Source organism: Neocloeon triangulifer, unplaced genomic scaffold (genome assembly GCF_031216515.1).
Source record: "Neocloeon triangulifer isolate White Clay Creek 2 clone unplaced genomic scaffold, ASM3121651v1 ptg000022l, whole genome shotgun sequence".
Classification (NCBI taxonomy): Eukaryota; Metazoa; Arthropoda; class Insecta; order Ephemeroptera; family Baetidae; genus Neocloeon; species Neocloeon triangulifer.
The window spans coordinates 1,765,191-1,780,490 of record NW_026775562.1 but is presented as its reverse complement, the minus strand read 5'-3'; the positions used below and the strand labels follow the sequence as shown (position 1 = coordinate 1,780,490).

Sequence of the window (15,300 nt, the reverse complement as noted above, 5' to 3'; positions counted from 1 at the left end):
TTGCATTTTTGTGTGTACCTTTTATTGCATCGCACTCCTTAAAAACGTAAAAGATAAGAAAACTATAACTGTTTATAATTCTCTTTCTTAAGATGAAAAATATTTTTACCGCACGATCTGCGTTACCAAAGCAGAGAACAAACAAAATAAAAACTGACCGATAAATTCTAAGAAGAAGTGATGAAAGTCAAATAAAGTGTTAGTCTCAGCTTTCAATTGATTATGGTGCAAGTAATAAGTAGTGCATCAAAGGTTATAGATTTTTTTGTAATTGATAAATTGCTTCTGTAACTTCTTATTACATCTGACGAGTTGATGAGTCACAATTTTCATCAGACTTTTTGCACCCACTTCCGCTTGATATTATGTATCTTGCCATTTTTTATTGCGCAAAGAGTCTTGCTCTTTAAAAAGTCTAAGTGAAGTTGCATAGTGTCGTGTAAATTGCAAAAATGGTACAAAACCACTGAAGTTAATTAACGCTTTTAAAGTTTTTGATGTGTTTCCCAATTAAAATTATAATAATTTTTAATGCAAAAATTTTATTTAAAAAAAATGCACCACATATCACTATCTTGAACTGTAAAAGTTTTGTATTTTAACAATAAGATCAATTTAAAAAAATCAGCCATGAATATGGCTATAATATCTCATGATAATTATTTTAAATTTAAAAAAAAAACATTGTTTTTTTTTTATTTCCTAATAACAACTTTAATTGGCATTAAATTAAGTTTTTATTTGCAAGATTTTTTTCAGTAGTTGAAACATACTTTGGTGTTCTTGAAAAAATGCAGCTTGACCAAAAGCAAGAAATTGCGGCAACTTTAAATTAACTCGTTTAATTTTGTACATGAGTTTTTGCCTTACGCTTAATAATTTTCAAGCTTATACCACTTCCCCTAAATAATTATCTTGCCATTTCTTATATGTAAAGACTAAAGAGCCTTGCCCAATAAAAAGTCAAGTTGCAGTTTCGGCGCATTAAAAGTGGTTTATTTCAGGCTCTTCTCTGTTTTCCTTAAAATTATAATATAATTATGTATGTATAAAAGTTAAATTTGGATTTATAAAAAATCTTAATGGTTCGAACAAAAATATTTACGTGTAAGTCAACCATTCAAAGTCAACGAGAAGATAAAAAAATCAACCAAAAATTTACACATGGAGATTTTAATTTTATCTTTTTAATTAATGAGTTGTTTTGATATTTTTTATGCATACATGAATAATTAAAATACATCATCGCGTAAATATTGTGGTCACAAGACGTGCGTTAACCTCAGCAATGACGCCCGCCACGCTATCGGTGTAGAAAACGAGAGCAAAGAAAACGCATCTCGTGACCTGCGACCTCGCACGCGGTGCAACAATAAAGAAATAACAAGATTGATCCGGCGGCCGTTGTGAAAATAATTATAATTATCAACCCACTCAAGGTCGGTGCCAAGTGATTATTAAACGGGTTGCATATATATTAAATTACTTGACGAATTCCCTTTATCAGGCCCGCTGATAACAGCATCACGTCCATCGTCATCTGTAAGCAAAGCGCCTAATTATTGAGCTCGATAGTCTCGCATCTTCATTGGCTTTTCTCGAGGAGGCTCGCGACGTTGTTTGGAAAAGGCAAATATAGCAAATATACAACACATTTCCTTGGAATATTTTTTTTCTTCTTGTGGTGCGTGAGTGGTGGACGTCGAGAGGCATTATTGGCGATCGGAAATCTGACGTCGCGGTTTCGCCGGAGAGCAGGAGTAGAAGCGCGAGCGAGCGGTGCAAGTGGAGGGACTCGATTACATTTAAAAGCTGACAAGCGGAAGAAGGAGCACCATGTTCATGCAGCCAGTCATGGACTACCCAAACACTCTCAACACAACCTATCCGTCCAGGAACCATGAGTGAGTTTGATCAAATTTTTTGAGATAACAGAGAAATTTCTAGATTTTAAAGAAGAAATTAATTTTTGTTTTAAGAAGTTTGATTGTAATCGAAAATTGCACTTGAATTAAGAAATTTTTGTATGAAATTTGTTTATTTCTCCATATTGTTGACAAAAAATAACACATTGATAGAAAAAAGTTAGAGGAAGAAAATTGAACTATCAAGATTTGGCCAAAATTTCCAATATAAAACTCAATATTTCAAAGGGACTTAAAAAAAATTGCAAATTTTAACAAGCCTTATTATAGATGGTGATTTATTATTATTACATTATTTATGTTGCGATAAACTGACTTCAGCGGATGTTTGGTGGAGATAAAATTTAACCCAAGTCTGAAACCACGACAAACAATTCGTTTTCAAATCTTCAATTGGCAAAATGTCTTTAATTTCTTGAGCTCGAAACCTTGCGAATGTTAATGAGGAGATAAACTTTTCAGAGTAAAAGATCAAGTCAAGGTCTTTGGGAGCAATTACACTTTAAAATTAAGAGCAAAGGTTTAAAAACTCTCCTCCTTGTGAATGTGTATTTCACACTCGGTGATCACAGACTTGCTGGTTGTTACGTTACATTTTCTTGTTTTTTATTTGTCCGTCGCCCCGAGAGACATTATGTGTATTTTTATATTCTCTCTTCTCTCGTGTGATCCGTCTTCCGTAAACGAGAGCCGCACGCATTATTTTCCACAACGGTAACGGTGAACGCGGTTTTCTCTCTATGTTGAGGGATTGAATGATTAACTTTCTTTACACGGATTAAAACAAACATGACATATTTCTTTCTTTCTCTGCGCTCCTCTCTGGACGCGCAATTATTTTTAATTTTGTCTAATTGGCGCCGCTGCTCTATTTGTATTTAATTCAAGTTTGATTATTTTTGACGGCGTTCTTATGTAATGAATTACGTAACGTGGCGATAAATTATTTTCTATTTCACAGCCAGTGAAAGGGTGTTACATAAAAAATCAAATGTCAAAATTCAAATTCTATTTTATTTTTACCCATTCAGTGATTGAAATATCATAATCAAACTTGCTCTTATTCAGAAATCAATTATAAATTTGAGAAAAATAAGTTTTGAGTAAAAAAAATATGATTATGAAATAATAAGGAGAAACAAAACTGGCTGATCCTCAGTGAAAGAACACTTTTTATTTAAAACATCAAAACGTTATAAAAAAGCAGTGGTGTTTTTTTTTAAATTTTTATTCTGAGCTTTTGCAATTAAACTTTGATTTTTAAAGATTTTTTTTCCTCAGAGTAGCTGCAGTAGCTGTTTGGCTTTTATGTTTAGAAACAATTTAAATGAACTTACCTTTAAATAATGAAACGTGGCAAAACCTGTTTTTCAATTTTTATTAACTAAATTTTATTCCCGATTTTTGTTGCTTCTCCTAAATTAAAAAAACGAACATTCTTAACTCTTCACGTCGTTTTACTTTTATAGTTCCAGTAAAAAAACCCACAAAAACACCTTCCACATAAAAACTACGGTTGGATTAGGACAATTTTAATGGCATTCATGTGACGCTTAGGGCAAAAACAACGCTAGTGCAAATTTTTGTCACGTGAAACCGGTTGCTGGGCGGGTGCTCATTTTTTTCTTCCAAACCGCGACTGTGCTTCTTGAAAATTTAAATGATCCTAAGAAAAAATTATATTTCCCCGCTGCCAGCAGCAGCTCTGTATCCGCTGAATGACACACCTCCGCGTTCGCCATCCTCGATTCGCTGCTGCCAGCGGGTCACCGTTTAGAGGTCGCCCCTCCACCGCTTATGTGTATATTATAATTTTTCATTCTATAGCATTTTTTTTTTCATTTTCCAAGGTCGCAGAGATTGAAAAGTCATTTGGCGCAGACCATTTATTTGTTTTTCGAAAACTGTGTGATCCGCAAACTTAAAAATGCGTTTATATTATAGGGGATAATTTGCACACTACAAAAAATTATTAAATAATAATACTAATAATATATTTGGCGTGTTAGAGAAATTAAAATTTATCGACGCATTTTTGCTTTTTGCGTCTATTTAATTCTATGAGGAAAATCTGAAACAAATATTGACAAATAAGACTTTTGATAATGAGATAAAATCCTGTAATCTTTTTTCTATTATTTTTTTTTATCATCATGTTTCTTCACCCTTCTTTGTAGTTAATTAATAATTATTCGTCTTTGTCTGTAATTTTTTTTTCAATTTATTTCCAGCTTTACAAAAGAAAAAGTGGCGAAAATGTCAGCAGTCGTTGAAGAAAAAATTAGACACTTCAAGGCAAGCCCGACGGTTGGAATCATTTGCGGGTCTGGTTTAGGTAGTTATTTATGCTTTACAAAATTGCAAAACACCAATAAATTATACTATAAAAATAATTCCTATTAATTTATTCTTTTTATGAAAGGTGAAGTGACAAAGGCTGTGAAAGAAGCAGTGACCATTGCGTACAAGGACATCCCCGGCTTCCCTCGTTCGACCGTCCAGGGGCACGCCGGACAATTTGTCATCGGTTACATTAACGAGGTGCTGGTCGTCTGCATGCAGGGCAGGTTTCACTTTTACGAAGGATACGACATCGGCACGGTGAGCCCACTTTATATATATAATTTTATCAAAGAGAGTCATGTTGGAAAATAAATTTAAAAAACTTGTGCATTGAGGCGTGCCGTGTAACAAGAAGCACGCACAGTTATGCAAATGTTGCAGCACTGAATGAAAAACAGTGACAGAGGTCGTAGAAGTCTCGAGTTAACGAGCTTTTTAATGAGAGAAGAGTTGATGAATTGTAGAGATAATACAAGGAAAGTGATTTAATTTAAACTAAATGCAGCTGCAAAGAGATAAACTTTATCTCATTTTTCTTTTGATCGTACTTTTATTAAAAAATTATGTTTATTACCTTGCACAATTTTGTATTTTTATTAATTGATAAAATAAATATCTTCCTCAGTTTTAAAACAAATTGGAATTAATTAGATATTGTTAATTTAACTTAAAAAAAAAAAAAAACTTTGTCGCCTCTTATGTAATTTATTTAACTTTAATTGTTACAGAATTGTTACAAAACTTTTGTTTAGACAAAAATTCTAGCATTCTTGTCAAAGTGTGGCAGTCAAAATACCTTGAAATTAAAAACTTCTCAAAATGGCAAACTATTTGACAGAACTTATTTTTTACTTGACCCCCTCTATATCTGTGGGCCGTGTTTTTAATATGAAATTCAATATTTTTCTCATGTGTCCTTGTTTTTTTCCTGTTTCCAGTGCTGCATGCCAATCAAACTATTGAAGCTGTTGGGCTGTCACTCTCTAATAATCTCAAACGCCGCCGGGGGCCTCAACCCGAAATTCAACGTGGGTGACATCATGGTCATCCACGACCACATCAACCTCATGGGCTTCTCTGGCAATGGGCCTCTAGTCGGACCGAATGACGAAGCGTACGTAAAATTATACATTTAACCTCTAAAGATAATTATGAAAAAACAAAAATCGGAAAATTAAATATAAAAAAAATTGTTATCGCAGGTGGGGGCCACGGTTTTTGTCCATGCACAACGCCTACAGCCCAGCATACATTAAGGAGGCACGTGACCTTTTGCGGAAGAAAAATCTCCCGGATCACGTGGGAGTTTACACTGCCCTTGGAGGACCACAGTTTGAGACGGTAGCTGAGCTCAGACTGCTACAAGCGCAAGGAGTTGATGCAGTCGGTTAGTATAAAAACTTCAGATGAAATTAAAAAAAAAACTCAATTTTGTGACACTGGATTAGAAAATATTAATTCTTAAAAACATTTTTTTTTTATCAAAAACAAAATTATATTTTAATCAATTTGAATTTATATTTCCCTAATTTTAATTTATAAATTTTACAAACTTACAAAATTAAATATTTAAATATAAATTGTAAGTGTTTATAAAATGCAGAATAAAATGGAGAATCAGTAAACTATTTAATTTTTCTAATATTTTATTTAATACAAAATAAATAAATTTTAGGCATGAGCACCGTCCATGAAGTGGTGATGGCTCGCTATCTGGGACTGCGCGTTTTCTCCTTCTCGTTGATCACCAACAAGTGTCCGACCACTTACGAGGCCGACAAGAACGTCAACCACCAAGAGGTCATCGACACTGGCCGCGAGAAAGCGCAGGTTCTGGTTGACTTTGTTCGAGATATGGTGCCGGTCATCAACTCGGTCAGGGACTGAAGACTTGTCTACAAATCCAATTTTTATCTCTCAATAATGTGATTGAGCTGACGCTCAATAATATATATAACGCAAAGTTCAATTGCTTGACCTTCGTCGGACGACGCGATTTTAATTGTATTTTTAAAATAATATAATATAATGTTTTGTATGTTTCACTGACATAATTGAAGATTTGATTTGAAATTTTAATTTAAATTTTGTGCTGCATACTTGTGGTGTATTGGTTATGACAAATTTTTACAAAAATTAATAAACAATTTTAAATGATCATGAATCATGATATTCATGATTATTGAAACGGATGAAAAATTTTGTTTTTTTACGTGTCTATAGTATTTTTCTTAGTAAATAAACGGTTTTTTTTTTTAGTAAATCAATATTATATTAATATTTCTCAAGAAACTAAATAAGAATGACATTAACGAAATTTGCATCTTTTTAGAAGATGAGCTGCTTTTTATAATAATTGTTCATTATTTAAACAAATTTTACCATCAATTATATTCTTTGAAAGAAACGGACTCTCTGGAAAAATCGGCACCATTGCTTGCAAGAATTTTGTTTTTAACTTATTAAATCACAAGAATCGACGTATCCATGCAATATTATTTTTGCACATATTTTACTGATTTTTAAACTTCGCAAATTTTGAGCCTGATTTCATAGATTTATGTGGGAAAAAATGTCCTTAGCATTTTCAGGTTTTATTCTTGACCGAGGAACTATTTGTAGTGAAACGCATTCTTAACAATGACTTAATTTTTAATTTAAGTCTTTTATTTCAACACTTGCGTGTACATGCGCGCTGCTGTCAAAAAGGCACACGACTTTACCGCCTGTTGATGTTGAAAATTCTCTCGTCCCTAGAAGGTGGGCGTGTCCTCCTCACCGCCACATGTGATTTTCGCGACCCGAAACAAACACAACAATCGGATTTTCGCAATATTTTGGCTTCTCCCGGGTCTCTGCAGACCAAATCGGTGCATGGTTTGGTGCAGAAGGTCAGCAGATTTGGTCTGTTGGAGAAAAATTTGCTGATACGCCTGCGACGACTTCGTTTTGCAACAATTAAGAAGAGCGCAGGTGAGATTCAAAATTTCGAAACTATCATAATTTTGAAACGTGAGAAAGTCGATGTAACTTATTTTATATCCCATTATTTTAATTTTTTGAAAAATTAATTTTGTTGTCTAATAGTGCTGAAAGGTGCATGTGCGCATTAAACTTGTTAAAAATTCCAGAAAATTAATACACATATAAAAAAATATCATATTTTTATTAGAAAAAGGGGAGATCCCTGATATTCTGATAAAGAATATTAATGTAATGTGGAAATAATAATTGATTAATTGAAATTGATTGGCACAAAATGAACACCAAATTTACGAAATTTACCATCAAAATACACATTGATGTCTTCAGTTCCATTATAATTTTGTGGAAATTTTTAGCCAAAGTGAATGAAATTATTTTATGCATAAAGATAGATTCTTTTTTTGTTGCTCAAATATTTTGTTAATCAATTTTAGATAAATTTTTTTCTTTCGTTATCCAAACATTAAAAAAATTTCCACAATAAAAAAAAATGGATTTTGCTCATAATTATTAACAATCAGGTGAATAAAGTCTGAGGAAAAATTTTCAACAGTAATTTTAATGAGCAATAAATTTGAATTTTTATAGGAAAAATTAAAAAAAAACTTATTAGAGAAATAAGTTTAAAAAGTCTTGCGTAGCAATGATTGTAATCTTATTAAAACATAACATTATATTATGAGAAGCATCTCCTAATTGTACTTAAAATTTGCTACATTTTATTGAATTTCATTTAAATTTGGGGACGAAAATTTATACTATGAGAAAATCAATCAATTTTCGTCTTTTTCATAGCATAAATTTAATTCTTTAGTTAATTTTTTCTACATGACTGTACTAACTTTGCAGGATTCTGATTTTAATTAATATTTTCTACTGTTAATTAAGCAAATAAGTATTAAAAAAAAAAAATTTTGTGGTATCAAAATTAATATTTTGTGTGATTTAAGTTTAATTAATGTTGATTTTTTATAATTTAATCATATGAATATTGTATTTCATTAATCGGGTTTGAATTCAGACATCAATTAACCCAATTCGATTTCACCCTCGTCCATCTGGAGAGCTTGTTGGGTGATTTATCGATTCGAAAGGCAATCAGTCAGCGTCTTCACCTGCTGACACAATTACATTAGATTTCCTTTGTGTCTTCCTCCACGAACTGGGTCGCTGCCGGCGACAAAGGACGCAACAAATGGACCTAGCCCCGTTCGTGAGTGTCAAGTGGAGACACAAAGGGCAAAGGTGGAACGGGGTGAGTCATTAACTAATTGGCGCACCCCTCCCTCGGCACGTCGACTCTCTGGGGGCATTTATTGGATCCATGTACCGTTCAAAGACCCCTCATATGATGAAAATTTTAAATCCAAAAGTAAAAATAATATTTTTTTTATAAATATTACACGAATTATACTTTTATATTCGACGTTTAAAAATAAAATCAAATAATTGCACAATTTTTGCACAACTCGAACTGATTTCATTTTGCACCGGGGTGGAATTAGGGTTTGTGGAACGACTCATGGATTCGCAATTTGTGGTGGCGGGAGTGTTGTGGCAGGCGGTCGCCAGGGCAACCCATTGGCGTCCCTTCGGGGCAGCTGTCGGTGCCAGTGGCGAATGGGGTGCTGCTCGTGGCAGAGTGACCTGCCGCCGCCGGAGGAGCGGCTCTGGAGGCGGCGTCACGGCCTCCAGCTGCCGCTGCACCCGCAGCAGGTGCTCGGCTGGGCTGTCCTCACTGCCCTTGCCGGGGTCACCTTCGGACTGCTGCTGCCAGCGCTCAGGGACGACCTCCGAGCGTTTGTCACGCCTGTCATGGCGGTGCTGTTTGGTCTTCACGCCGTCTCCCACCTCGTCGCCATGCTCACCGACCCTGCCGAGGAGGCACTCAGGGTCGGCGGATACTCCGTCAAGGTGACCCTAGAAGAAGAATCCTGAGATACAAAACCAATTGTAACTGATTTCAAAAGATATTATTTTTTATTCTCCAAAATCCAGGTCAATTTATAATTACTTTAGAACCTTCAGGTCAATCTTAACTATTTAATAGATGCAATAATTATTTGTTTCGTTTAAATTTGCTTCTACTAAAACTGTGGATGTTTGAATTAATTAATCAAATTTAACCTAAAAATTAAATTAGTTTTTTTTATAATATTTCTTTTATTGAAAATCCTGTGCTAAAGTGTTATAATTTAAGAAATTGGCTTTTTTTATAAATTTCTTTTGCCATTTTTTTTGAATAATAATTATTTATCTTAAAAAACGCCTTAAATTTATAAATGAAGCAATTTGATTGGCTGATATTATTAGTTGTTTTCTCTAGAGGGATTTGTTTAACCTTAAACTGCTTTTAACCAACCTGAGCAGACCTGATGGTCTAATTTTCTGTATAATAAATATTTAATTTTATCAAAGGTTTATCCAAAATTATAACGTATTTTAAACATATTAGTTCTTTTAGAACAAAATCACAACAAAAATAAAAGAATCGGTTTCAAATTTGCAAATCTATCATCAATCTTGAGACTTCTTTCTTGACTCTTTGCTAATTCAGGGCGAGTTTGACCGGCGGCGCCACTTGCACGTAATCGAGGACGGCCGCTGCCACCTGTGCAGCATCACGGTGAGCAGCGTCCGCAGCAAGCACTGCAGCGCCTGCAACAAGTGCGTGTCCGTGTTCGACCACCACTGCAAGTGGCTGAACCACTGCGTCGGCGGCCGCAACTACCGCTCTTTCCTGATCTGCGTCCTGTGCTCGGGGTTGGCCAGCCTGCTGATCGCCCTGCTCGCCCTTTGGCAACTCGTCTCCTTCTTCCACTTCCCCCACCTCCTCTCCTCGCCCATCAGGGAGAGACTCGTCTTCTCCATGGTGCTCGTCGTCGTCTCCCTGCTCTCCCTCTCCGTCTCCCTGCTGTTGCTGCACCTGTTCGCCTTCCACGTGTACATCGCGTACCAGGGCATTTCCACGTACGAGTTCATCAGGAACTTCCGGTACCAGGACGAGCCCAGGAACTACCTGATCCTGCGCAAGAAGTCGCGGTCGGCGTCGTCGGTCATCAAGTCTCGACTGGAGGTTTGCGTCGAGCGGAGCAATCGCGTCACCCCGAGTGACGGAAGCAACGGAAGCGTCAACCAGTCCTCCACAATCTTCACCATCACAGGAGAGACCAAAATTTACAGAAGTCCTTGACAAACATCAAACTGCAAAGGTGTTTTTAAATAATTTAAGAAAAAAATTTCACGATTAAAAAATTATGCTCGGGGTTGAGAATTTACTTTGCAGTTCTGACTTTATCTATTAAATTTGGTCTACTTGCACATTATAGAGTAATAATTATCACCACAGGGAGCCTTTTTAATTAATTCATATTTCCAAGTCGTTAGGAAAGTAAACCGTAAATTATCGTGATAAGCAGCAGTTCATGCGCACATGCAAATCAGCACTTCAGCTCATTACCTAGTCCAATTTTTTCCAGACATAAACATGCTCATATATTTTAATCTAGCAAGAAGCTCGTGTTTTCTCTGTTCGTGCATAAATTTCCAACATGAAAATAGCTCTTTCTCCGGTCTGCTTTTAGCGAGATGGAATTCTGGCGTGACAAGCTGAAGGGCGCCAAATTCGTGCTGGCGCCCATGGTCGAGGGCAGTGAACTGGCCTGGCGCATGTTGGCGCGCAACCATGGCGCCGAGCTTTGCTACACCCCTATGTGGCACAGCCAGGTGTTTTGCAAGGACCCCAAGTACCGCGTCGAGGCGCTGGCCTCTTGTCCACAAGACAGGCCTCTCATCGTACAGGTAAATTTAAGAAAATATAAATCTTTGTTTTTTATACATTTTGCAACTAATAAAATTGAATTGAAATTTAATTCATAAATTTTATCTTTAATTCCAGTTTTGCTCAAATGACCCTGACGTTTTCACTGAAGCCGCTCTGCTGTCCCAAGACTATTGCGAAGCTGTGGATTTGAATCTCGGGTGCCCTCAGGCCATTGCCAGAAGAGGAAACTACGGCTGCTTCCTCCAAGACGAATGGCAGCTCCTCCACGAAATGGGTATTTAAATTAAACAAAATGATGAATTTTATTTTAAATAGTTTAATTTTTCTAGTTCGCAAAGCCAGCTCTACGGTCAAAGTTCCGATTACCTGCAAAATTCGAGTTTTTGAAGATCCAAGGAGGACAGTCGATTACGCCCGCATGCTGGAAAGTGCAGGCGCCTCTTTGTTGACGGTGCACGGTCGTACGAGGGAGCAGAAAGGGCCTTTGACAGGGTTGGCCAGCTGGGGGCAGATCAAGGAGGTGCGCAAGTCAGTCTCGGTGCCCATGTTCGCCAACGGCAACATTCAGAGCTTGGCTGACGTTTTGAGGTGCATCGAGGAGACTGGGGTGGAGGGTGTCATGTCTGCAGAAGGTCACCTCCACAATCCTGCCATTTTTGAGGTAATTCAAACCATCCTAAATTTAAAAAAAAAAAATACATAATAATTAAAGATAAGGTTGATTTTATTTATTCATTTATTTTATTTGCAGGGAATAAACCCACCTGTTTACGAAATGGCCGAAGAGTATCTTGCCCTGGTGAAAGAATATCCTTGTGCGACGTCGATTGTCAGAGGTCATGTATTCAAATTGCTTCAGCACGTTTTAGCCTTACCTGAGAACTTTGACGTTCGTTATGAAATTGCCAAGGCTCAAGAATTGAGCAATTTCGAGTCTGGTGTCCATAAAATTAGACAGCGGTATGAAAAATATCACATTGGCAGTGAGACTTTTACTCAAAATATAGGTAGGTTTTCTTAAATTTTAAAATCAGATTTGATTTAGACTAAAAATACCAACAGATTTACCTTACGATGTGTGGTTGTGCCAGCCTTATGTTAGAATGCCTCCCGACGAGTACCTGAAAAAGCTCCAAGTTGCAAACGAAGCCAATAAGAATTCAGTAAGTTTTTCCTTGCCCATTGATTTAATAAACTATTCATAAAATAAAAAGGAGGTTAACAACAAAAGAAAGGAAGATGGAGATTCTCCTGAATTATCAAAAAAGAAAATGAAGATCTTGGAAAGAAATCCTCGGAAGAAGTTCGAGCGAAAACCTTTGGCTCTGTGTGCGCAGTGTCTCAACCCTAAGGTTTGTATTTTTGAAGTCCTTTCTCTAATGGATTATAATCGGATTCACATTTGAAGTGGGAGAAATGGGAAAATCTAAAAAAACTGTGATTCGGAAGTTAAAAGGTTGATGTTTGTAAAAGTAAAATGGAATTGATATTGTTAGTTTATTCTTTTTGATCTTTAAACTGAAAATAAATTTTACAATTATTTTTTTTAGTATCCTTCTTGTAAATTATAATAATTTATTATGTAAATTGTATGAGGACCTAAATTTTTACTTTGTCTATTTCAGGGGCTGAAATGTGGGTTCAGTTTTTGCAAGCAGTGCTGCCGAACAAAGTGTTACCAGGAAGAGCTGGACTGTCCTGGCCACCGAATTCTGGTCAAAACGCGGCGCAAAGTGGCCCGCGAGCACGCCAATGAACGAAGTAAGACTGAAACCCCCGATCCCAAGAAGGAAGCTTAATGTTTTGTTTTTAAAATAAAACTCTGTGGTACACTTGGTGAGTCTGATTTAAAATTTTAGCCCAAATTCTCTGCCGTGAAATTTTACATGAAGAGTTAGAAATATCAGAATAATACAAAACGTATGATGTGTTTTTATTGAATATTTTATTCCAAAATAAAATCCTCTAAAAGCAAGGTAGAGGATCACACATCATTTTTAATGTGTTAGCAATAACTCTTAAAAATGGCATTTTGCCGCAGCCACAGTCCCCTGTGAAGTCGTCATACAGCATGTCAGTTATAACTACCCCTGACCCAAAACTCATCACGTATTTTACCTAAAGAATAATAAGAAATTTGATTTTTAATTTATTTTTATCATACTTTAGCCTTTATTGATTCAACGTCATCAAAAGCAAAAAGGGTGTTGCCTTTGACTGCATAATTTTGCGTTTCCGGATTTCTGACCACATCATAAGTGTTGTCCCGAACCGCCTTGCACCACTAAAAATTTTGACATTGAAACGCAAAATATAAATATATTTCTTATCGAAATATCACATCTCGAATTCCCAAGAATTTTTTAATCTGCGAGTTTTTTATCACAGTGCCTCCAATTTTGGCAGAGGCGCCAACAAGCTCGTAATTGAAGATCCATGTTTGAAATGTAAACATGATTTTACTTCTAAACCGCGGACTTTTGACGATCGCTAAATATTCACTGAGAACTTTCTTCTGCGTTAAATTAAGTAATACTTTTAGAATTTCCATTTATATATTTAATTAACTATTACAGTTTCCTTTAAATTGAAGTTAAATTCAGCAGTTTGCGCCCAATCGCCACTTTGAAGGTGGCTTTCAAATATGAAAAAATCAACGACGTCCACTATGTCCGAGAAATAGTCACCTTTAAAAATTTCATGAAGTTTCAATATCTCCGAATAAAAAAATTTGAAATTTCTCACCTAGGGTTATACCAGCTTTTGCAGCATTTCCGGGAATTAAATATGTAAACAATTGGCCTTTATCTTTTAGAGGCTGGGCCAAGTCTCGGATAAACTGGGATACTTTTTTCCTTAGAATATCATTCGTGCAATAATTCTAAAAATCACGGGTTTAGAAATTTTCAAGCTTTGAAATATTTTGTCGAAACCTGAGTACACCCTGGCCAACACCAGGCGAAGTAAACTCCGTCCAGATCGAACTTTTTGATCAAAGAATATATGCTTTCAATAAATTTGGTTGTTTGCGCGTTACTGTCTGAAGCCAGCTTTGTAATTTCCTTTGGGTGCATTACGAATGCGTCCCAGCTTCCCACGTTGAACAAAATTTTTATGCCGAGTTGTTTTGCCCAATTGATTGTGGATGGTACGTCTTGAAAGTTTTATTTTGGGAGTTATTTTGATATTTTATATCCCAAAAATTGAGATATTTTTCAGTTTGTAAAATTTAAATTTGACAGATAAAAACAATTATTTATTTCCATATTCTTTTTATTACTTGCAATTCTATCTGGTGCTACTTCCATTTCACTTGTGTTTGGGTTGAACACAGCAATATTAAGAGTAATCATGTCGCAAAGTGAAGTTTTAGGCGTATCAATAATGATGGAAAGATCCCGGCTGAGAGGTTTTTAGAGTTAGAGTGGACAAGTTGAACAAAATAGTAAATTATACAATAACTCCATGTTGCAGATTAACTTAAATTTGCTTTTTTTCGGCACAATGAAAGTGCTGTCACACCCTTGCACTGATAAAAATGAATAAATTTTAAATCATTATTCTATCAAGCGTTAAAATATAATCGTACCTCTTCCCCAGGATGAATCAAATTGGCAAGTTTTTGACGCTTTTGATTTGGCTTCAGGTGTCAACCCCAAACAATTAGCAATGCAGTATCGAACGTTGTTTTCTATATAAGTAAATAATTTTATTTAAAAATGCGGTAATATAAATATAAATTTGATAAAGTTAATTCTATAAGAGCATTTTCACTAATATTTTAAGTATTTGCTTTTAATTTTATGGCAAAAAATAGATCATGGTAATTAATCTCACTATTATTGTATTATTGGCGTAGTTTTGTTTTTCAATCATTTCATTAATTTTTACCATTTCGTCGCCACATTTGTTCCACACTCGTATTGCCACTGCTACTCCTGCATACCCGCGCTTCACAAAAATGAAGCAACTGAAAATAATTATCCTTAATTTAAACATTTTGGAATATTTTCAACTTACAAATATAACGCCAAGCCAATTTCTGTGGTGCATTTGAACTGAAACACTGAGCTAAAAGGCGCGACACTCTCTGGTTGCGTTTGAAATACGGAAACTGCACAAGTGTCATTTCCGCTTCTCATTTCAATCCAAAACGCTAGTTTCAAATATAACCCCAAACTTTCATTTGAGCAAACTGAGAATCTTACACAAAGTGTCTAAAATAGCCGTTTCTCAGGACGAAGCTAAAAATTTATCAAATTT

General features: G+C 35.6%; 4 protein-coding genes across 4 annotated transcripts; 3 read left to right on the top strand and 1 right to left on the bottom strand.

The window, feature by feature from the left end:
* Nucleotides 1–1,541: 1,541 nt before the first annotated feature.
* LOC132204583 (purine nucleoside phosphorylase-like) lies at nt 1,542–6,459 on the top strand. The gene is made up of 6 exons (XM_059633186.1): nt 1,542–1,904; nt 4,157–4,260; nt 4,348–4,526; nt 5,207–5,382; nt 5,471–5,655; nt 5,944–6,459. Exons 1-6 carry the CDS (start codon nt 1,837–1,839, stop codon nt 6,153–6,155), a joined length of 924 nt encoding a protein of 307 aa, XP_059489169.1. The 5' UTR covers nt 1,542–1,836; the 3' UTR covers nt 6,156–6,459.
* Nucleotides 6,460–7,054: 595 nt separating this feature from the next.
* Nucleotides 7,055–12,873, top strand: LOC132204132 (tRNA-dihydrouridine(16/17) synthase [NAD(P)(+)]-like). The gene is made up of 8 exons (XM_059632416.1): nt 7,055–7,241; nt 10,838–11,054; nt 11,152–11,311; nt 11,367–11,698; nt 11,789–12,044; nt 12,100–12,200; nt 12,252–12,389; nt 12,663–12,873. The coding sequence occupies exons 2-8, from the start codon at nt 10,842–10,844 to the stop codon at nt 12,834–12,836; spliced, it is 1,374 nt and encodes a 457-aa protein (XP_059488399.1). The 5' UTR covers nt 7,055–7,241; nt 10,838–10,841; the 3' UTR covers nt 12,837–12,873.
* On the top strand, nt 8,840–10,811 carry LOC132204135 (palmitoyltransferase ZDHHC1). Its single transcript, XM_059632421.1, has 2 exons — nt 8,840–9,167; nt 9,811–10,811. Exons 1-2 carry the CDS (start codon nt 8,874–8,876, stop codon nt 10,444–10,446), a joined length of 930 nt encoding a protein of 309 aa, XP_059488404.1. The 5' UTR covers nt 8,840–8,873; the 3' UTR covers nt 10,447–10,811.
* Nucleotides 12,874–13,002: 129 nt separating the features above from the next.
* LOC132204608 (chitinase-3-like protein 1) lies at nt 13,003–15,138 on the bottom strand. Its single transcript, XM_059633229.1, has 11 exons — nt 15,058–15,138; nt 14,929–15,007; nt 14,627–14,728; nt 14,494–14,566; nt 14,318–14,439; nt 13,971–14,191; nt 13,783–13,918; nt 13,612–13,724; nt 13,379–13,552; nt 13,202–13,321; nt 13,003–13,155 (listed from the first exon to the last, which is right to left on the bottom strand). Exons 1-11 carry the CDS (start codon nt 15,088–15,090, stop codon nt 13,003–13,005), a joined length of 1,326 nt encoding a protein of 441 aa, XP_059489212.1. The 5' UTR covers nt 15,091–15,138.
* Between the last annotated feature and the right edge of the window lie 162 nt (nt 15,139–15,300).